The sequence below is a fragment of the Dipodomys merriami genome, unplaced genomic scaffold (genome assembly GCF_024711535.1).
Source record: "Dipodomys merriami isolate MVZ:Mamm:240054 unplaced genomic scaffold, mDipMer1.0.p SCAF_1, whole genome shotgun sequence".
Taxonomy (NCBI): Eukaryota; Metazoa; Chordata; class Mammalia; order Rodentia; family Heteromyidae; genus Dipodomys; species Dipodomys merriami.
In genome coordinates this window covers 12,504,830-12,527,132 of record NW_027202270.1, presented here as the reverse complement: position 1 = coordinate 12,527,132, position 22,303 = coordinate 12,504,830, and the positions used below count along the sequence as shown (strand labels likewise).

The window sequence follows — 22,303 nt, the reverse complement described above, 5'->3', positions numbered from 1 at the left end:
GGACATTCCAATTCTGCTACTGCTCCCCTGCTCTGCCTCAGCCTCTGCCTCTGTCTTATTCTTCCCCAAGTCAACACTGCACAAGCATGTCTTTATTTCTAATAGAAACTCAGCTTTGGCCACAGTAGGTAGTGATGGTTACAGCCAGAAGCTGGTGCTCAGGCATGTAATCCTAGTTACTCAGGAGACTGAAATCTGAGGACTGAAGATTGAAGCCAGCCTAAGCAGGAAAGTCTGTGAGAATCTTATTATTTCCAATTAACATCTAAAGTAGAGCTGTGGCTCAAGTGGTAGAGCACTTTGAGTGAAAAAACTAAGGGACTGTGCCTAGACCCCAAGTTTGAGCCCCAGTACTGGTGTGTAACACACACACACACACACACACACACACACACACAAAATGATTACAGTTGTGAACTAAAATCCATCAACACTAAGTGATGATATACATGTTCCATCTTTGGGGATTTTTATTCTTAGTTCAAGACAAGTAAAACATGTCTGTAGGGATGAAAATCAGAATAGAAGCTTATTCTGGGGAGATAGGACAGACAAAGAACCAGAGGGAACCTAAAGGGGAACAGAGAGGCTCTGAGTTTGTTAGACTAATAGACTCCTTTCCCATGTTCCTTTCCTTCCCAGCAGGCATTATTCCCAGAGTGACCAACACTAGGCCTATTTACTGCAGACAATAAATGATCGCTTTCCTTCCCCTTTCCCCTTTCCCCCTCCATTGGGTGAGTTACAACCATAAAGGTAATAGGACCTCTTAAAGTGACCTTCAGACTGCCCAGCTGCAGGCCTCTTACCTACTAATTGGGCAGCTGCCATAAATCCTGGCCTACCATGATGAAGTCCTGGGCCCACATCTAGGTCCCTACCTCCTAGCCCCTCTAGACTATAAGTAGTCACCTCAGACAAAGACAGACACTTCCTCTCCCTGTGAGAACTGGTCTTGTCAGTCCCTGCTGGCAATAAACCTCTTTCTTTGTTCTGCATGACTGTGTCCATGTGGTTTTCTGGGCTGGTGCTTACAGAGTTGACACCTCTGACCTGTCCAACTACATGCAAGACCTGAACAGGCTACTGAAGGTGACCTCAGTGATCCAGGGTACCACAGTTTCTGCATGCTATTCTATACAAGTTAGCTAACCGCCTTAGGGTCCATGTCATGTGACCAGAGGACAGGGAACCTGTTAACACCACAACTAGAGTAATTGCAGATGCTCTACAATCAAATGACATATTTTTTTCTTCTACAGATAATTTGGACAGAAATTAAAAAGAGAGATGGAGAACAAGCCTATGATTCAATAGGTCTAAGCAGCACTTCCTCACAATGTGCAGGTTTATTTATACCTTGATTCAAACAAGTGGTAATATATATACATATATACATATATTGATACATGTAGTTTTATTATACTATATAATATTCTATACTATATATACATTATATAACTAATATTATTGTATGTAATAGATCTTAATATGAAACTACCAGTAATACAAACATCTGACATACAGAAAATCATTGCTCATTTCTTTAAGTGTAACAGTGGTATTTCTGCTTTTGTTGCTGTTGTTGTTTCTGTTGGTTGTGGGGCTTAAACTCTGGGCCTGGGCGCTGTCTCCTTAGCTCTTCAGCTCAAGGCAAGTGCTCTACCATTTCAGCCACAGCACCACTTCCAGTTTTCTAATGGTTTACTGGAAATAACAGTCTCATGGACTTTCCTTGCCAGAGCTAGCTTTGAACCATGATCCTCAGATCTCAGCCTCCTGAGTAGCTAGGATTACAGGTGGGAGCCACCAGTGCCTGGATTAGCTGCTGCTTGGTTTTTTAAGAAACAGTAATTCCTAAATAGCATACAGTTATCTGCATCATTACCACCACAAGTGAGCCCTTATAACTCACATCCTGGGCTGCCTGCTCTTGAGTTGTCTTCCAGCCACTTGCCCCACACCAAGCCACCTGCAGTTTATCCTACAGCTCATCTCCCATGGAGTCACACTGAGCACCCTGCTCCTGTGCCTCAGGATCAACCAGGGGTTATATTAGATCCATGATTCACTGGCAAACTTGATCCCTGTGACTTCTGCATCCCATTGAGCTGTCATCCTTCGACCCCCCCCCCACCAAACATCATCTCAAGATATGCCCTAAACCTAGTCTCCTTCAAAATTCTACCAAGAGCTCCTCTCCAGCTGCTTCTCTAGACAGACAGCAGGACAGATGCTATTTTACCACAACTACTTCATGTGAAAGAATCCATTGTAAGCTTCTAAACATGATCTATCTACTACAAGGATCTTAGCCACAGTCTATGCCACTTCAACCAGAATGCTTATGGGCATATTTCCAGACAGGGGAGGAAGCCAAAAGAGATGTTGCAGGTGAAAGGCCAGCTCCAGGTAAGCATTAGATCTGCTCAAGGATTCTCCTGCACTTCCAAATCTACAGGAACAGGGTCCGAAGTCCTAAAAGATTAAGACTCCCTCCATGCAGTGCCCTCAAGCTCACTGGCTTCATTTGTACCAGGATCACCAAAGGGTTAAACCTGAAAGCCATCTACCTTGTAGGTATTTTAAGTCAAAGGAAAAAGAAAATGCTGACACATTCTAAAACTCTTCAATCCCCAAAGTCTGGGTCATAAAAGTGAGGGCCTCTCAAAGAATTTAGTGATATATGCCCTCCTCTTTGGCAGTACAACATTCAGTATCAGAGCACTGTTAACTGAAAGGTCATCTCTTCTACGAAATCACTTAACTTCAGAGTCAAACTTCATACACCTTCCGACTGATATTTAAACTAGCCCAAGGATATAACAAAATCTGCCTATACTCCAGAATTTTGAAAATACAGTATTGCAGTTAAGCCTACAGATATATTGCATGAGATTTTGAGCAAGCATGGTCAAGTAAGTAAAAATTTTAAAAACCAAAGGGCAACACATGTAACTCCAGCTATTTGGAAGCAGAAATTAGGAGGATCTTAGTTTGAGGTTCACCTAAGGAGTCTTCCATCTCAACCAATACACAGGCTTCCATGGTTACAGTCACACAAGAGGTGCAGGTAGAAGGATTGTACACCATGGCTTTCTCCCCTCCCCATATAAAACTCTACATGAAAAATAAGGCATAAAAAGCTGCAAGTGTGTGGGGCTGGGAAGGTGGCTTAGTGGTAGAGCGCTTGCCTTGCATGCATGAGGCCCTGGGTTCAATTCCTCAGCAGCACATAAGCAAAAAGAAAAAAGCTGGAAGTGGCACTGTGGCTCAAGCAGTAGAGCGCTAGCCTTGAACTGAAGAGCGGAGGGACAGCGCCCAGGCCCATGACCGGACCCCCCCCCAAAAAAAAAGCTGCAAGTGTGGCTCAAGTAGTAGAGTACCTGCAGGTAAGCATTATGGATGCACAGAGGCACTGTACGTGCAGTACAATATAGGTAAACTGCATCACTTGCAAGCATTGAACTCCATGCATCCTAAGCATTCACAGATTTTCCAGTGGCGGCCTCCTGGGACCCATATACCTGCAGGTAGCATGAGTCTACTTTTATTTCCTTTGGAGAACAATGTAGATCCAGACTAAGACCCAATTAGTAAGTGAGAGAATTGGCAAGATTGACATGATCTCGAGTTTTATATATCTATCATATCCAGATTGACAGAGGTTATCCTTGTATGGGATTATGGTCCAAATCAGACACTTCATTTTGACAATCAGCATTACAACTAGAATGCTCTTCCACCCTCTTCAAACTAGACCCTTTTCCTTCCTTAGACTGTTGAAATTTTCCATTTCCAAGATTAAAGCAAACCAATTTAGCAGGGGGCCAGTGTCTCAAGTCTGTGCTCTTAACCAATCAGGAAGCTAAGACCTAGAGAATCAAAGTTGAAGGTTAGTCCAGGCAGAAAAGTCAATGTAACTCCTTCTCCAATTAACCAACACAATGCTGGACTAGAGGCATATTTCAGCCAAAGAGCAAAAGCACAAGGCTCTGGCGTTCAGTACCCAGTACTGGCACGTGCACGTGCATGCACACATGCGCGTGCACCCACACACACACACACACAAACCCCAAATCAATTTAAAGTTTAACCACACACTAGCACTAACAAGAACCTATGTATCTAAGTTGCCTAATTGCTACAAATTATATGGTAATGCTTATCTTATGATCAGAGTATTTCTAATTGGTTAACAAGGTTTATAAAAAAAAAAATGGGCAGGGGCTAGGAAGGTGGCTCAGTGGTAGAGCACTTGCCTTGCATGCTCAAGGCCCTGGGTTCGATTCCTCAGTAACCACATAAGCAGAAAAAAGAAAGCCAGAATTGGCGCTGTGGCTCAAGTGGTAGAGTGCTAGCCTTGAGCTGAAGAGCTGAGGGACAGTGCCTAGGCCCAGAGTTCAGGCCCCACAACCAGACCCCCCAAAAAAAAAAGGGGGGGGCAGAAGTTGCACTATTCATTTAAAAAAATCAAGAAAATCCAGCCTAAAAAAAAGTACTATTTAGTAAATTAGAAATAGAGTAGTATTAATAAGTTGAAAGCAGCACACGAGTACAGCTTAGTGACGTTTTGCTAAATACAAATTACTAAACTCTACAATATTAATAAACCATCTAATTATAAGAGCATCTCTATCAAATAGCTGTATTTTTACATAAGCTCCAAAGTCTTCTGCCAGATGAATATCTAAGCTGCTCTTTCCCGGAAAATAAAGCAGCTGGATGTTTCCTTTAATATTTTGACAACTTTACTCCCACATACCTAAACTCATCCCATGTTTTTCCTGTCACTTATTCTATTCATGTTTTTTCTTTTTGTGATGATATATGCATGCTGGGCAAATACTCTACCACTGAGCTACATCCCCAGTTCTATTCTACCCATTTTTCTACTGATTGGATCTTCTTTGATACTCTGTGTTAGTCTGAAAACTTTCCATAAATCCACACCCTTACAAACACATCTTTCTTTTCCAAGTTCCATTTTCAAGCTGTTTTGGAACAATAGTCTGATGTTTTTCCAAAAGGCACTTGAAAAGGAAATATGTCATTATAGTAACTGCCTTCCAAATTTCACAATGCTGCTATCTCTCCAGTGGAGGGCTCCATCAATATCCTCTGCCCATCTAGAGAGAGGTGAGGGCATCACACCCCTATACCTTCTATCTCCACGTAACGTGATATAGTGACCCACATAATAAGCACTATGTGTCAATCACCTCATTTTTCCATAAGTCTGTGATGCAGCTTATCTATATACTTTCCAGATAAATGAAATGTCAAGATTTGATCAGTCTCCTTTAAAGAAAATTCTTTTTATTGGTAGTACCAGTAGTGGGACTCGAGGTCTTGCACTTGCCTAGCCTCCAGCCCTTCCTGCTTTTGTTTTCAGATAGGAGCTCACATTTCTTGCACAAACCAGCCTCAAACATAGGTAGGAGGTATGTTTCATTTCTCATGAAGTTGAGATTACAGACATGAGCTCCCATTATGGCCCATAATTATTTTAAATATTTTGAAGTAAAATGCTTTACAATGTATTGTTATGCAGGTATACATGAAAGAACACCCCAAAACTGTAATAAGATGTAAGGGGACCTTTGGATTGGGGAGGGGGCAAGCATGCTAAATTAGAAATTTTGATAAGAATTTTGCTCCATACAGTGGGAATTGGGAGAAAGGGTTATATGCTGAAATGGGTTAGTGATAAGTAAGTCAAGTTGATTTAGTCATTTACATGCTATGAAGACTTGATAGCTGGGTACTTGGTGGCTCATGTCTGTAATCCTAGCTATTCAGAAAGCTGAGATCCTAGGACCATGGTCGAAAGTTAGGAAAGTCTGTGAAACTCTTCTCTCCAATTAACCACCAAAAGCCAGAAGAAGAAGTGTGTCTCAAGTTATAGAGCTCCAGCCTTGAGTGAAAAAGCTCAGGGATAGTGCCCAGGCCCTGAGTTCAAGCCCAGTACTGTCAACACACACACACACACACACACACACACACACACACACACACACACACACACACACACACACACACACACACACACACACACACACACACACACACACACACACACGCACGCACCACACATTATGAAAAGCTAGAGGTGTGAAAATGTTGATGAAATACTGTTTTCGCATGCTGTGTCTGGCTCCACAGACAATGGAGGTCTCCTAGGGGCAGGAGGTGAGAGAAGAGGTTGAGGAGTGAGGTAGGTACTTTCTCTAGTTCCTTATGAGGAGACTGAGGATGGGTCACCTGACCTCCCAGAAAGCCTTCAATCACCCACTCTGCAAAGAGTCCCAAAGCACTCAGGGACCTCTTTGCCTATCTGAAATCCTAACTATAAAAATGTTCCCTTCCTTAAAAGTGTGCCTGTCAACATCACCACAAGGCTGAGGAGGAAAACCAAAGTCAGAGCACCCACTCAAGGCTCAGAGGCATTTCCAATGCAGTCAAACCACTTTCTTTTTCACAAGGCAGTTTCTCTGGGCATCTGCTCTGGGCTCACTTTGATCACCAAGCAAGCTGTTCTGAGTACAGGATTTGCACAGCACACAGCGTGTCGTAGGTGAAGAAAGGCAACTAGTTCAAAAGACCACTTCATATTGAAGTAGCAAAAATATCATTAAATGAGTAGTATGTGTTGGTGATATCCTGACAGCTCTCAGAAATATATAAGAATATGTTGAATACCTCAAGTCCAGAAACCTACATCATCCATTACACTGTGCTTCTTACAAAGGAAATAGCGGATAAAGCTACCACAGAGGGGAAAGAGCTACTGGACAGCAAGGGCTGAGTCTCTATCAACCAACCAGGTACTGGGAGTAGAGAAAGTACTAGGTGAATGACCTTGTCTGTACATACACAGGTCACAGGGGAAAATGACTAACTCCAAAGCAACAGTGACTAATGACTAATACCTTGTTGGAAGCTGAAGGAAGCTCAGAAAGACTAAAGATGAAAGAGGATCACTAAGTGAGAGATGTGGAACCTGAAGAGGGGGCTAGAGAGCACAGCAGGGGTAGAATCTGGGAGAGAGGAAGAGAGACACTGCACCAAGGCATCCATGTGGGGAAATGTACCAGATGTTAATGAGACAGAGCACATAATTCTCCTTCCTGGACACAAAAGAACCAAGTGGAAATGAAGCTAGGTAAGAATGAGTTCTGGGGGATGCTCCATAGAGTTAATGAAAGGTCATGAGCAGAGAGAAGACATTATAAAAGCCATGTTGGAAGAATCCACTTTGCAGGACGTAAGAAGTAGGACATGCTTGAACTCAGTGAAGCCACATAAAGGCTGCTATAGTGACCAAAGAGGAAGACTAGGTCAAAGGCCAACAAAATCAACACCAGGAAATGGGTACATTCAAAGGGGGATGAGGCCAAGGAATGAAGGGAGGAAAGACAGGAAAATGCAGTCAAAAATTCATTGAATGGGGGCTGGGAAGGTGGCTCAGTGATAGAGTGCTTGCCTTGCAAGCCAGAGGCCCTGGGTTCGAGTCCTCAGCACCACAAAAGAAAAAAGAAAAAAGCCGGAAGTGGCGCTGTGGCTCAAGTGGTAGAGCACTAGCCTTGAGCTGAAGAGCTGAGGGACAGTGCCTAGGCCCAGAGTTCAGGCCCCACGACCGGACCCCCCCCCAAAAAAAATTCATTGAACGTACCACAAACCTAACAAAAGGGAAGGGTGGGTGGAAAAGGGATGAGAATTGCTGATGGGGTGACACTAACCAAGATGCAGTATATTTATTAACTGCTTTGTTATATGGCACTTCCTTTGTATTTATTTTAAATATATATAAACATATATGTTAAAAATAAATAATACATATATGTTTTTTTTAAGAGAGACAGTTCAAAGATGATGAGACAGGGCTAGGTTACATATAGGCAGGTATGTGGGACACAGTAAATGCATCAGATTCAACACTGCTGACCTTAAGAAGGCCTGCTTGCAAGGTTGGCAGGTGTGAAGTACCCTGGATTTTTAGATGGTTCTCATTCCCTAATTGAAAGAGTGGTTCACCATGTCTAATGTTTGTACAAAATATATGGGTTATATTGAACACTGGCTTTATTTCCAGAAGTCTGAACATTTGGTACAATGCTAGGAAAAGGGTTGTTATATGATCAGGCCCAACAAAAACTTGGCATCATGGGTCTCTGAGGCACTTCCCTTATAAACAACATTTCACACATGCTGTCATGACTTGATGCTGGAGGAACTCAACACAACCTGTGTGACTCTGCACAGAGAGGTCTCTTACAAGCTTGTGCCCCATTTCCTCACATCTTCACCCCATGTGAATTTTGTGCTCTTAAACTATAATAAATCACAGCTCTGAGGATATAAGTCTTTCAGTGAATTAATGAGTCCAGTCTTGGGGAATCTCTAACACATCAGGAAAAGAGAAATAAGGGAAATTAATATAACTGACATGATCTCTAAGTGAACAAATAAGGAAATAAAGGCTTGACTCAAATACATGACATTCTTTTTCAGACAAGAAATACATACATACAGAATAAGCAAAAATATTTTTAGCATTGAATGACAGCCATCAAGGTAATTACAAAAACACAATGAGAATAACCATTTGAGAGACAGCCAGGGAAGGAGCGACAGCAAGGGAAGAAGTGACACTGTCCAAAAAGAAATATACTCTGTACTCAACTTATGTAACCGTAACCTCTCTGTACATTACCTTTATAGTAACAACAAAAATGTTTGAGAAATAATAACAGCTAACACTTTATGCTGGACACTGTTCTATGGTACTTTATTTTTCTGTGTAGTAGTCGTGGGGCTTGAACTCAGGGTCTATGTGCTGTCCCCTGAGCTTTTTTGCCCCAGGTTAGCACTCTAGGACTTAAGCCAAAGCTCTACTTCCAGCTTTCTGGTGGTTAACTGGCGATAGGAGTCATATGGCCATTCCTGTCTGGGCTGGCTTCAAACATGATCCTGTGAACTCAGCCTCCTGAGCAGCTAGAATTATAGGCTTGAATACATGCATTTTGAGTTCAAGTTTGGCCTATAAGGTTTTATTGTGCTTTTGAGCTATCTGCCATTGTTGTATGTGCTTAAATCCATTTTATTAACTCATCAACTCTGCAGAAAGCCCTATGAGGTGGGCACTATCATTATCCTCATTTTGCAGAGAAGTCTGATGTGAAGAGGTTAAGTAGGCTTGCTCAAGGTCATATGGCTGGGATTCAAACTCAAGGCATCCTGGCCCTGGACTTTGTATTTTTAACTAAGCTATAAAAAGATTGTAACAATGAAGAATTACTATAATACCAGAGGAATAAATGCATTTCCAGCCAGGCTTCCTGCCTTCCCACCTCTTCAGTTCATTTTCTAATACAAACAAAAGAATCTACATTTAGGCCCTGCCTGGCAACTAAAACACAGCACTTAGCTCCCTTATTTTCTGTATAAACTAACAATTTCCTGCTAAGCCAGATTTCCTCTTAAGCATAATTTAAAAATTGAGTTGTTTACTTAGGATTGTTTCAATGACCAATTAGTAAGAAGCACGCAAATTTTCCCAAAAGCATGTTAATATGCTTAGAAATGTCTAAAAAAAAAAACAAATGTATTAAAGTATCTGGTATAACAAAAAAGTGTCATGCAAGTATTCTATTTTCTTTATTAGCCTATGTACATCATAAACATATGAGAACATATGAGACCTGTCTGTTAAAGACTTGAACCAAAGAAAATCGAGACTCCTACAGCAAGGCATCTTGGCCTACATCTCCTAGGGAGCAGACTCACTTTCAAACTCTTGATTTTCAAAAATAAAGACAGCAGGTCTATAGTCTTAACTTATAATACAGACTCTTATCTTTAAAATGTCATTCAATTAGCTGACTGAAAAAGTTTGCACATCTCCAGACATGAAATCCAAACAGTTGACATTTCCCTAGGGAATTTGCTCCTCCTTTCTCACACATCTCACTTCTGTCCGGAAAGCAGAGTTGCATTTTCAGTTTGCCCTGTATTTGGAGGGTGTTCTTTAGTTTCAGTTCTTAAGCTTATTACTCAAGGAATTTGGATGGTGTTTTTTAAATTTCCTGACTAGAAAGACATTGCTATTGATTTAACAATGATTTAAAAAAAAAAAAAAACACTGAATTTATCATTCTTACACTGTACTCAAATTCCAAAACTAAAATGCATAGTACCAAACTTTAGGCAACTTTAACTACAGTTAAAAAGAAAATACTAGTTTCATTTTAGTAGAAGACTGAAGTTTAAATATAAGCCTTAAGTTATTACTTCACCAAAAAAGAATGTAATTTGTACAAGCAGTTATATCACTCTGGTAGCTGTTCACAACACATTAACTCATTAAAGTTCCTATCTAGACCTCTAAATTCACTGCCCCAACCACTAATTTCCTTGGTATGATTAAGCCTTGATCTACCAAGGGTTTCACATTCTGTGGAGGGTTGTTATTTATCTCTGCCTTTGGTGGTTTGGGTATAATGGGAAATAAGGCAGTGTCATTGTTTAGATCTTGAATGTTGTCTGAAAGCTCAGAAGTTCAAGTCTTGTTCTCCAGTTGATGGGTACCATTTTTAGAGGCGGGGCCTAGTTGAGAAAATTGTTCAACATGAGCAATCTCCTCCATATGCTCCATATTCCCCAGGTGCTGCCTCACCACAGACCCAAAGGCCAAGAGACCATGGACTGAACCCTCCACAACTACATGGCAACATGTAGTTTAAGTCACTGTCTTGGAATTTTGTCTCATGGCCAAAAGCTGACTAGCACTGTGGGTGTATGTGAACGACTCAAGGCAAATACACAGTAAAAGGTGGAAGAAAGGTAAAAATGTAAACAGTACTTTCCCCCCAATAAGTCTACATATCAAAGTACATCCTTAGGGAAAGCTCCCTTTCCCAGAGAACCATAATTCTCAAAGTGCTATCCTTGGCCGGCAGAAACAACAAAAACATCTTCTGGGAACTTCACAGAGGAGTATGAGCACTGGTACAGTAACTCACACAATGTCCAATTCTGTACTGGCAGAGCACTGGACTTCAAAGTGCTAGCTCTTGTGATTTCTAAAGTACAAATTCCAATCATGTCATCTGGCTGTGTTAAACTCCTAGATGTTCTTTATTGCCTACAAAATGAAGTCCAAATTCCTAAGAGAGTCACACAAAAAAGACCCTTTCAAAACCAGATGCTGACCTTTCTAGCTCTTAAGTCTTCTTTTCTGCTATTGTCACTCTTGCTCTGAGGAAGAAAAGCTGTGGTTTGGGGTTTTTATTATTAAAATTCATCTTCTGTCCTGTCCTTTCTTCCCAGAAGACACATTTTCAACTCTCCTTACAAAAGACACTCATCTCTCCACCAGTTCCACTCTGAGGATCTCCTGAGAGGCTAGATTTGAACTCTGGTCCCAGGCTAGGGAGCCTCCTCTTCCTCTGTGTTTGGCCAGTATGCTCGGACTTGAGTACACAGGGCTAAGTCTTCACCAGACTGACCAGCTCTTGGAAGAGTGATTTGGGCATCAGCTATCTTTCTGCCTCAACACTTCGTAAGCATCCAGCAAATTCTTGGATGAAAAATTAAGCTGTGTTCTACTTTCTCAATACAGGGACCATAAAAATCAAGGAACCAGAAATCCTATGTGGCTTTCCCAGGACCCGGCTCTCAATAAATACTCTATTTCTGAATATATGATCGAACAAATAAATGAGCGAATGACAATTATGGCACATATTATGACAATTTAGAAAAAACATGGCCAACAGCAGCAGCGAAATCATCGCCAGGTGCTGGTGGCTCACACCTGTAATCCTAGCTACTCAGGAGGTTGAGATCTGAGGATAGAAGTTTTAAGCCAGTCTAGGCAAGTTGGTATCTCTAATTAACCATCAAAAAGACAAGAGTAGAGGTGCTGCTCAAGTGGTAGAGCACCAGCCTTGAATGGAAAAGCACAAGACCCCGAGTTCCACACACACACACCCTAGCTACTCAGAAGGCTGAGATCTGAGGATCTCAGGTGGAAGACAACCTCCGCAGGAAAGTCTGTGAGCCTCTCATGTCCAATTAACCAATTAATCACCACCCTTAAGTAGAGATGTGGCTCAAGTGGTAGAGCACTAACCTTGAGCAAAAACACTCAGGAAAAGTTCACAGGCCCTGAGTTCAAGCTGTAGGCTGGCACAGCTAAGTTTGCCCATTATGTCATCTAAAATGTAACATCTACTGAAAGTCCTCCCTCCATGAAAGTTCCCAGAAATAGAAATGAGAAACAAGGTTGCCAATCAATCAGCTCAGGGTCATGTACCAGGGCCCTGCAGTACAATGATGTGCCAGTGTAAAGATGAGTTGATCCAAGCTCCCCAGAACATTTCAGTCCCAGAGCAGCTTAGTAATCACTTCCCATAAAACATTTATCAGCACTCCTCCTGCTCAGTAATCTCAAATATTCAGCAATTTACCCAACAAACATGAGTCATGAATAAAATATTTTTTACTGAATCAAGACTGCTGTTTTTATAGTGTTATCTGTGTCTAGGTCCCTGTCAGGCAAATAACATTATTCTGCTCTTTGCCTTTGTTGACTTCCCATGTCCCTATGTGTCATCCACCCTTCTCTTCCCCCACTCCTTCCACCTTCTCATGCCCAGGCCCTACCAGTCACCTACTCTGAAGTCAGCTACATGTCAACTGCAGAGATAGGCACTGCTTGCTCACAATAACCTACTACCTAGTTGAACTCACTCAAAACCAAAATACATCCATCAGGTTTTCTCTTCCCACTCAGGACAGGTCCTCGTGTTGCTTTTTTTTAAACAAGCATAATGACAAAAGGCTGGACTCCAATTCAACCAACAGAGCCTGGCATTCTCTCCACAAAGCCTTCCTCCTTTGGGGTCTCACTATTCAAGACCACTCACTATATCAAGGAAACATAGTTTCAGTCAATAAACATTAGTCATTTCCTTGGTATTCCTACCAGAAAACCACTTGAGTTTTACAGCTTCAGAGTTTTAAAGGGAAGTTTCCATCAAAACAAGTTATATTGCTCCAATGTGTTATATTGCCCTGAAGACCATTGCAGGAGGGACCTGATTGCATTTTTTACTTCCTTAAGTGTCTGTGACTCAGAGGAACCCATTTCACTTCATAGACTTGAGTTTCCTCTAGGAAACTGAACAAACTGGACCAAATTCATGTTTCCCAGGTCCAAGGCAGGATGTCTCTGTACAAGATAGTTTGTATCTACATTGTATGACATGTCTTGGTTTGTTCTTTGTGGATAAATGATGGTTAAATTTTCTTAATGATGGTAAAATGTCTTTTTAGCTGGAGATGTGGTTAAGAGGTACAAGTATCTGCCTAGCAAATTCAAGGCCCTGTGTTCAAAGTACAGAGCCACAAAAGGAAAAAAAACAGCTCATTTTAAAGTACATGCCCCTGGCTTTTCTAAAAGAAGAAACGGAAAGGAAAGGAAAGGAAAGGAAAGGAAAGGAAAGGAAAGGAAAGGAAAGGAAAGGAAAGGAAAGGAAAGGAAAGGAAAGGAAAGGAAAGGAAAGGAAAGGAAAGGAAAGGAAAGGAAAGGGAAAAGGAAAGGAAAGGAAAAGAAAGGAAAGGAGAGGAGAGGAGAGGAGAGGAGAGGTGCTCAAGCCTGTAATCTTACCTACTCACAAGGCTGAGATATGAGGATCACAGTTCAAAGCCAGGCAGGGTAGAAAAATCCATAGGACTCTAATCTCCAATTACCAGCAACACACTGATGGTGGAGGTTTGGCTCCACAGTCGTAAACTCCAGCTAAGGGAAAGTTCACAGGCCCTGAATTCAAGCCCCAAAACCTACCGACATTTTAATAGAAGATGGGAGGAAAGGGAGAAGAGGAGAGAGGCACGAGTCAGGAAAGGAGGGGAAGAGACTAGCTCAGGGGGTCCCAGCTGTGAGCAAAGTAACTGATGTTTGACACCTGGCTGGGAGAAGGAAAGGGGAACGCCAGAACCCACCGTAACCAGCCACCAGTCCTAGGGACTTCCGGGAGGGAAAATGACCAGAGACCGACCCCAGGGGTCGCCAAACGCCTGAGGGCTGCGAACCCCGCAAAGGGAGAGAGGGGGTGCGGTGGGATGGGATCTGGAAAGGGAGGAGTAGAGGGGCGCGGAGGTGGCCGGGGTCCGGGCTGGAGTGGGGCGTTGGGAGTTACCCGGCTGGCCCAGCGTGGCGGGGCTCCGGAGCAGGGTCCCGGGGCGGCAGAGGAACGCCAAGCTGCGGGTGGAGCCCCGAGGAGCCGCGGGAGGGGCGGGAAGTCATGGGGGGGGGGGGGACACAGAGGGGCGACGCGGAGCATGGGTGTCCTGGGGGACCCCGAGTGCTGAGGGGACCATGCGCCTTGGGGGACCCCACATTCTGAGGGCCCTGTGCCTGGGGGCGCTCCTGGGGGGGACCCCGAGTCCTGAGGAGACCCCGAGTGCTGAGGAGACCCCGAGTGCTGAGGGGACCATGCGCTCCGGGGGACCCCACATTCTGAGGGCCCTGTGCCTGGGGGCGCTCCTGGGGGGACCCCGAGTCCTGAGGAGACCCCGAGTGCGGTGGGGACCCCGAGTGCTGAGGAGACCCCGAGTGCGGAGGGGACCCCGAGTGCGGAGGGGACCCCGAGTGCGGAGGGGACCCCGAGTGCGGAGGGGACCCCGCGTCCTGAGGAGACCCCGCGTCCTGAGGGGACCCCGAGTGCGGAGGAGACACCGAGTGCGGAGGAGACCCCGAGTGTTGAGGGGACCCCGCGTCCTGAGGAGACCCCGCGTCCTGAGGGGACCCCGAGTGCGGAGGGGACCCCGCGTCCTGAGGGGACCCCGAGTGCGGAGGAGACCCCGCGTCCTGAGGGGACCCCGCGTCCTGAGGGGACCCCGCGTCCTGAGGAGACCCCGCGTCCTAGGGGCCCGGCTCCGGGAGGCCGAGGCCGCGGACCCCAGACGCCCCGCGGCCGCCGCGCGCAGGCCCGCGCCCACCGGCCCTACCGGTCCTCGCTGGCCGTGATCACGCCGTCCTCCTTGGGGATGAGCAGCGCGGCCGTGACGGCGTCCTGGTGGCCCTCGATCTTGCTCAGCAGCACCGGGCGGCTGCTCTGCGGCCTGGAGTGGATCTCGGCCGCCATGTTCGCGCGGCCGCAGCCTTCCCCGCCGGCGGCCCATCAGCTGACGGCACGGCGGGCGGGCGCGCGGGCGCGCAGGCCGCGCGGGCGGGCGCGCGCAGGTTGCCCGGGGCAACCAGGCCGCGTGGGCGGCGCGCCGCCGTAAACTCGGGAGCGCTGCCGCCGCCGGGCCGTATAACCTGTAGAAGCCGCGCAGAGGAGATTCTGTGGCCCCGAGAGTGAGGACAGTAATGAAGGTTGAAAAGGAAAATTGTGGATTGAGCGGCTGGAGAGGACAAAGAATTGTCCCCGTAGCTTAACATACTCCTTTCCCATGACCTGGCAGGCACCTCTTAGAGAGGCAACATTAGGCCCTTTTGGTGCAGGCAGTATCTAATCAGCTTCCTTCCCCTTCGCCTTGGGGTGGCAGGGCACTGGGTCAGTTACAACCAGAAAAGGTAATAGCAGGACCACTTCAAAGTGACCTTGCACCTGGCCAGCTGCAGCCATGTGGCAGAGATAAGCAGGCTGCCTGTCCACTACTCGGGCACCAGACTTCCAGCCTCCAGTCCCTCAAAGACAAGCGTTTCTTCTCCCTGTAAGAACTGGCCTCCTCAGCCCCTTGGCTGGCAATAAACCTTTCTTTCTTTGTTCTATCTTCCTGTGTGTCCATGTGTCCACGTGGTTTTCTGGGCTGGTGCTTACAGGCCCTCAAGCCAGAGTCTTCTTAAATAACACAACAGACACTGCATCCATTCCCCCAATTTCAGGAATATGAAACTGGCAGGGGTGGAGGAGGGGGCGCACGTGGTAGATGACTTGGAGTGGTGATTGTTACCAGGAAATATCTTTGTCATTTTTTTTTGAAGGCACTAGTATTTGAACTCAGGATTTCATGCTTGCTCGGCAGGTGCTTGAGCCATGCCCCAAGACCTTTTCATTTTATTTTTCCAATACTCACAGCCAGGCCTGTCTAGACTATAATCCTGTTCCTTCCTGTGAAGCTGGGATGACAGATGCCACCTTACCTAGTTCTTATTGATTGAGGTGAGGTCAGGTGACCTTCATGCCCAGGATGGCCTTTAATGGTGATTCCCCCTAATCTCTGCTTCCTACGTAGTTTGCCTTATAGGTATGAGCAACCACACAGGGCTAACTAATCATTATATTGTTACATACATATCTCCATACTGTTAACCCTCAAGCACCACCAGGTGCCTTACGTGGCTTTGGTGGTGCTTGATGATGGCTTCATGTGCATAGATCACACCAGACCATTCTCATCATGTCTAAACCTGTCCAAACATCTTATACATGAATGCTGTGCAAACTCCAATGACCAAACATCCTCCTACCCTGGCTGAGGTGGGTGATTCCTATTTATGAGATCCTCTATCTCATCTTGTCCCATGCAAACAGGATTTGCTAAGACACCTACTGGTCTTATCATTACCCCACCTCTGGTTAACAGGTTAACATCCAGTCTTCTTTCTTTCAACCATCCTCGAACACCTAACATAAACCCAAATCCCATATTAAGATCTTTCTGACTTCCTATTACTATGGTGCCCTGGTCCCCCATGATATACCTTCTTCTTCCAGGAAGCTACCAACCTCATTTGTCCATCTACATGCAGGTGTGCTACTGGTGGTATTGGGTGAAGCAGGATAGCCAGTAAGTTAAAAAACAAAAACAACCCATGATTGGGATCTAGGAAGCCAATGACTCCAGATGGCTCCCCATTCAACCCACTTTCTCCACCTCCTCTATGATACCTGAAATGCACTAGAACTAGCTTGTATATGATCTATATGACAACTGAGCCCTAGAAATTTGACTGTCCAAATCAGATATGACACAAGCACAAAATACCTACTGGATTTTACGTGTGAATATGCTAGCACAGGGGCTTGAACACGGGGCCTTGAGATCTCGCTTGGCTTTTTCTAGTCAAGGCTGGGATTGTATCACTTACTTGACCATACCTCTACTTCCAAATTTGGCTGGTTAATTGGAGGTAAGAGCTCAAGGACTTTTCTGACTGTGCTGGCTTTAAACCATGACCCTCAAATCTGAATACACTGAGTTAAGTTAAAAGCTAGCCAGGCACTTGTGGCTCACTTAGTAAACCTAATACTTAGGATGCTGGCATCTGAGGATAGCAGTTCAAAGCCATCCCAGGAAGGAAAGTCCATGAGACTCTTCAATAAACTACCCCCCCCAAAAAAAGTCAGAAGTGGAGGTGTGGTTCAAGTGTTAGAGCGTTAGTCTTGAGCAAAAAAGCTCAGGGACAGTTCCCCTGACCCTGAATTCAAGTCCCAGGAAAAGCCCTAAAAAGAAGTAACATGATCTGGACTGTTTCTTCTTATTTTGATATGACTAATAAGTTTAAACCACAGATATTATTCACTTGTTCTATGTATTCGGCAACACTGCTCTAAAACTTTCTCATGCTGAGCTTTAATAACAAACATAGACTTCTTTATCTAGCCAACAAATGTATATTGTGTTCCCACTGTGCACCATATATTGACAAAATGACTGAGTCATGCTCTTGTAAGACTTGTGCAATATAATGACTAGTGAGGTAACTAAACAAAAAAATATTTCTTTTGGTGTACAGGTGTGTGTATATATGCTGTTCCTAGAGCTTGAACTCAGGGCCTCACACTCTCCCCAAGCTTTTTAACTCAAGGCTGGTGCTCTACCACTTGAACCATACCTCCAGTTCCAGCTTTTTGGTGGTTGGTTGGAGATAAGACCCTTCTTGCCCAAGCTGGCTTCAAACTGCAATACTCAGATCTCAGCCTTTTGAATAGTTAGGATCACCCGGGTAAACCACTATTGCCCCACTTAAAATCTTAATTATAGAAATAGAAACTTCCGCATGGATAGATTAAATCAGGCCATGTTTCAGTAATAACCAATCAAATATTTTCTTGGTAAGCATTCTGCATTTATCCCATATATGCTTGCCCTTTACACTTCTTCAATGGGGAGCCCCAGACCACTTCTGATTCATAAATTGTTACTTGTTCAAAATATTCTTTTAGTCTTGTTTTTAACCATTCCTAGGGTTTTTCAACCAGAGCCTCATGCTTGCTCAGCTTGCTTCCTCAGCTGGCCCTGTATTACTTGAGCCATGCCTCCAGCCTTACTTTTTGCTGGTTAATTGAAAATGAAGATAGTCAAACTATTCGGTCTAGGCTAGTTTTGAATTGAATCCTCTGAATCTCAGTGTTCTGAATAATTAGGATCACAGGTGTGAGTCACTAATGCCTGGCTGAACTCTACATTTTTAATGTTTCTCAGTTTGAATCTTTAAGAAGCCTTTTTCCAAGTTGTTTTACAAGCAGAGAAATATCACTCAGAATGGGTCAATATGTACACGGTCCAAGCTACTTACTTTGTGGCATTGTACTGAATTGTCCAAGAAGAGGTTAAAAAAAAGGCTGATTCAGATCACTGAAACTGCTGGTACTTCTGTGTGGTTTCTTTCAAAGTTCATCTAAAACATCTTGGCTATAACATTATCTTGAGGACAATTTCCACACACAGATTACGTTCTAAACTTTGTTCTCCTTTATATCATACTTCATAACATTAGTGTTTAAATACAAAAATGTTTTTTAAAGTTTATATGTTGTTCTTATAGGCATGAAAAGTCCAGGAGGGAGAAAGCATATCAATTAAAAAAAAAAGAGGTTCCAAAACAGAGCCCTTAGAAACATCAATATTTAGAGGTCTGAAAAGAAAAGTAGAACCAGAAAGGAGATGGAGGAAGAGGCTCCAAGCATTAGGAGAAAAATAGACAGACTGTGTATTGTTCTAAAGCCCAAGGAAGAAAGTGTTCTAAGGGAGAGATAGTGACCAATTGTGTTACATAATGTAGATTTGTTCAATAAGGAAACTGGAACTCTCCATGGAATTGTAGGGCAAACCTGATAGGCAAAGTTGTTGTAGTAGAAGATCATTAACAAAGTCTTTTGGAATTCACAACCTCTAGATACACAAAGAGAATGGATTTCTGAGCTGTCCCTTTGAGTTAAGGCAGAATCTATTAACAATGCTCTCCTATTAACTGCTAGCTCTCTGATTTTAACTTGTACCAGGGCAAAGAGCACGGTCTTTAGAATCAGAAAGCTCAGCTGTTAATTAGCAGAGAACTTGTAAGAACAGGTAAGCTTGTTAGTCTTTAATGATATTTTATCTCTAGAGTGATAATAGTAATGATGTAGGGTGGGTATCTGATTTCTAAACAGCTGCCACCATTTTTGTTCTTTAAATACCTGTGTCTTATACTTGATTCTTTAAGGGAGTATTTTATAGTTTTGTTGTAATAATGTTAATGATAAGTATCATTATAATTTCTGTGTCTGTGTCTGTGTGTGTGTGTGTGCGCGCGCTGGTCTGAGCACTGTCCCTAAGCTTCTTTTAGTTCAACACTTCTTTTAGCTTAACACTCTATGACCTTAGCCACAGCTCCATTTCTGGTTCTTGTTGGTTAACTGGAGATAAGAGTTTCAAAGACTTACCTGCCCAGGCTGGCTTGGAACCATGATTCTTAGATCTCAGCTTGCGGAGCCCAGGCTGATAATATCTATTTTGAGCTCATTCCAGTACACCTTCAGAGAGCAGGGGAAGCTTTTCATTTCATCCCTACAATGTCACAATGGTTCTGACCTAAGTGGCTTTGCATCTCTATCTCTTCCATATGCTGCATCCATCTAGACCCAGTTCTCGGAAGCTTTTCCCTAAGTCTCAGGAATACCCACTATATTTATGTATGACACCCTTGGTTTAACACCATGCAGATGTATTATTTGTGGCTATGTGACAAATGACTTCCAACTCAGCTTGAAGCAACCAATACTTCTTAACTCACATAGTTCCCAAAGGGCATGGATTTAGGAGTAGAATAGCTGGTTATGCTGCCTCAAGGTCTCTGATGAGGTTGTAGTTAAGGTGTTGGCCAGGACGGGCTGGAGAATCCACTTTCCTGGCTCTCTCACGTGGTTGATGGCAGATGGCCTGAGATACTCACCATCTGAGCCTTTCCACATGCTTTCTGCATCATCAAACACAGCAGCTGACTTTCCTATGGGAATATGCTCCAAGAAATGCAAGACCAAAATGGACACAATAATGAACTTGATTACTGAACCTCAGAAGTAAGATAGCATCTGCTATAGCCCACTGTTGACATAAACCAAATGTAAAACAAATTAGATGGGGACTAGAAAAGATGTAAATCCCAGGAGGAGGGAACCATATTTCTCTCTACTACACAAGGGAAATTTGGTTATTTATATCAGAAGGGAAAGTTGTTATTTGTATCAGAATTATATTCACATTGATACTTACTTGTTTTGTTTTGAACTTGAACTTTGGGGCTGGGTGCTGAACCGCAGCTCTTCAGCTCAAGGCTAGCACTCTACCACTTGAGCCACAGCACCACTTCTGGTTTTCTAGTCATTTATTAGAGATAAGAGTCTCATGGACTTTGCTGCCTGGGCTGCCATTGAACTGGAATTCGCAGATCTCAGTCCTGAGTAGTTAGGATTACAGACATGAGACACCGGTGCCCAGCTTCATACATTTTTTTTTTTTGAGGAAATGTTTTATGGAATGAAGCTCATCGCACCAATTTAACGTCTTGACCAATATTCTACATAGCACAGATAAAACCTATTTCTAACTGTATTTTCATTTTTACATTGCTTATATATTTTCATTAGTCTTGTTCTCACCTATAACAAGATTTTATTCATTGTCTAGACTTACCAAGGCTTTTTGCTAATTTTTTTTATTGTCATAAGTTCTCTTTCTTGGCTATTATATCTACCCCGTTAAATATCCTAAGGCTAGACTCTACAGCTGTAACTTGAATATAGGAGTCTTAAAACTCTCTCAATAACAATTAGCTTAGTTTTTAAATTAACAGTTTTAACTTTAGCCAGTTTTATATGACTTATTTCTACCACAATTTTCCTTATGAGTTGAGTCAGTGACCACTATTCTACATCTGTTTCTTAGATAACATGAAATAGTTGTCAGGAACATCAAATGGGTCTGAATCACTTGATTGTCCACGTGCCAGGGAACACTCCCAAACTCATTTGGTTCATGACATCACAAACATGTATGCTTTTGCACACTTCTCACTTGCTTGTGGTCTGACTAGCTATATTTCATAATTTTGCATGGCCTGTCAATTATTTTATAGATACTCAAATGGCATAAAAAGGTTTTGCCACTGATGGTCCAGGCAGAATCCCTTTGACCCCACTAGCTTAGTCATTCTTTGTGTTCCCAATGAATGTGTGGCAACTGCCCACACGATTGCTTAGGGACTATGCAATTGATATCCCTGGGGTCAAAATAACAAAGGGCTAAAGTAAACTCTCACCCACTCTTCTCCTCTTCTTCTTAAATGTGACCCTGTCTACCCTTTATCTGACCTTGACTCTCTAAAACCCAGAAAGATTGTTGATATTTGTTAACGCTGATCAAATTAGGGCTAATGGTAGGTTGAAGGAAAATAGGGTACTCCAGGAGAAAACAATCACATTGGCCTTTGTCCGCCCTTAAAGTTTTTTGAGCCGAGAGGGTCCTGGAACCATGTAGTGTTTTTACTTTCATTCTACTGAAACTTTTGAAAGCAAGTTTATTCTATCTAGTATGTCCACATATTAAGCTTTAGTTCCTAATCTGTGGCACTATTAGAAGAGGGTAGAACCCTTACAAGATGAATGGATGGTCTTTAGGGACGTCATTGGGATCATGTCCTCTAAAGGGATTGTGAGCTCCTAGGCCATTCACTGTCTTTTCATGTGTCAGCCATGTTCTGCTGTCTTCCTGGCCATGATGTAAGCATTATCAGCTTCACAGGCCTAAAACCAAAGGATCTGACCATGGATTGAAACTTCTCAAACTATGCGCCAGAATAAATATTTCCTCATTTTCTATAATGGTAATAAAGCTAATAGGTTAATTTCTGATCTCTGTGAGGTACATTAGAGAACCCTATATTTTTTATTTGCACATAGTATTCACTCTCATTGTAGTAATAATGAGAAATACTATCACTACAGAAGTACCTGATTTTAAGTTAATATAATTAATCTTTAGCAAGTTTTGGTTTATTTCTCCCAATAAATGGAATATTGCA

The 22,303-nt window shown here is 43.4% G+C and overlaps 1 protein-coding gene across 2 annotated transcripts in view; it reads right to left on the bottom strand.

Annotated features, from left to right (window-relative positions):
* Positions 1–15,203, bottom strand: part of Wdfy1 (WD repeat and FYVE domain containing 1) — a 47,226-nt gene extending 32,023 nt beyond the window's left edge. For both annotated transcript variants that reach the window (XM_070016006.1, XM_070016012.1), the window contains exon 1: positions 15,019–15,203. In XM_070016006.1, the coding sequence (XP_069872107.1) occupies positions 15,019–15,155 (137 nt within the window). In that variant the 5' untranslated portion in view covers positions 15,156–15,203. The remainder of the gene's footprint in view (positions 1–15,018) is intronic.
* Between the last annotated feature and the right edge of the window lie 7,100 nt (positions 15,204–22,303).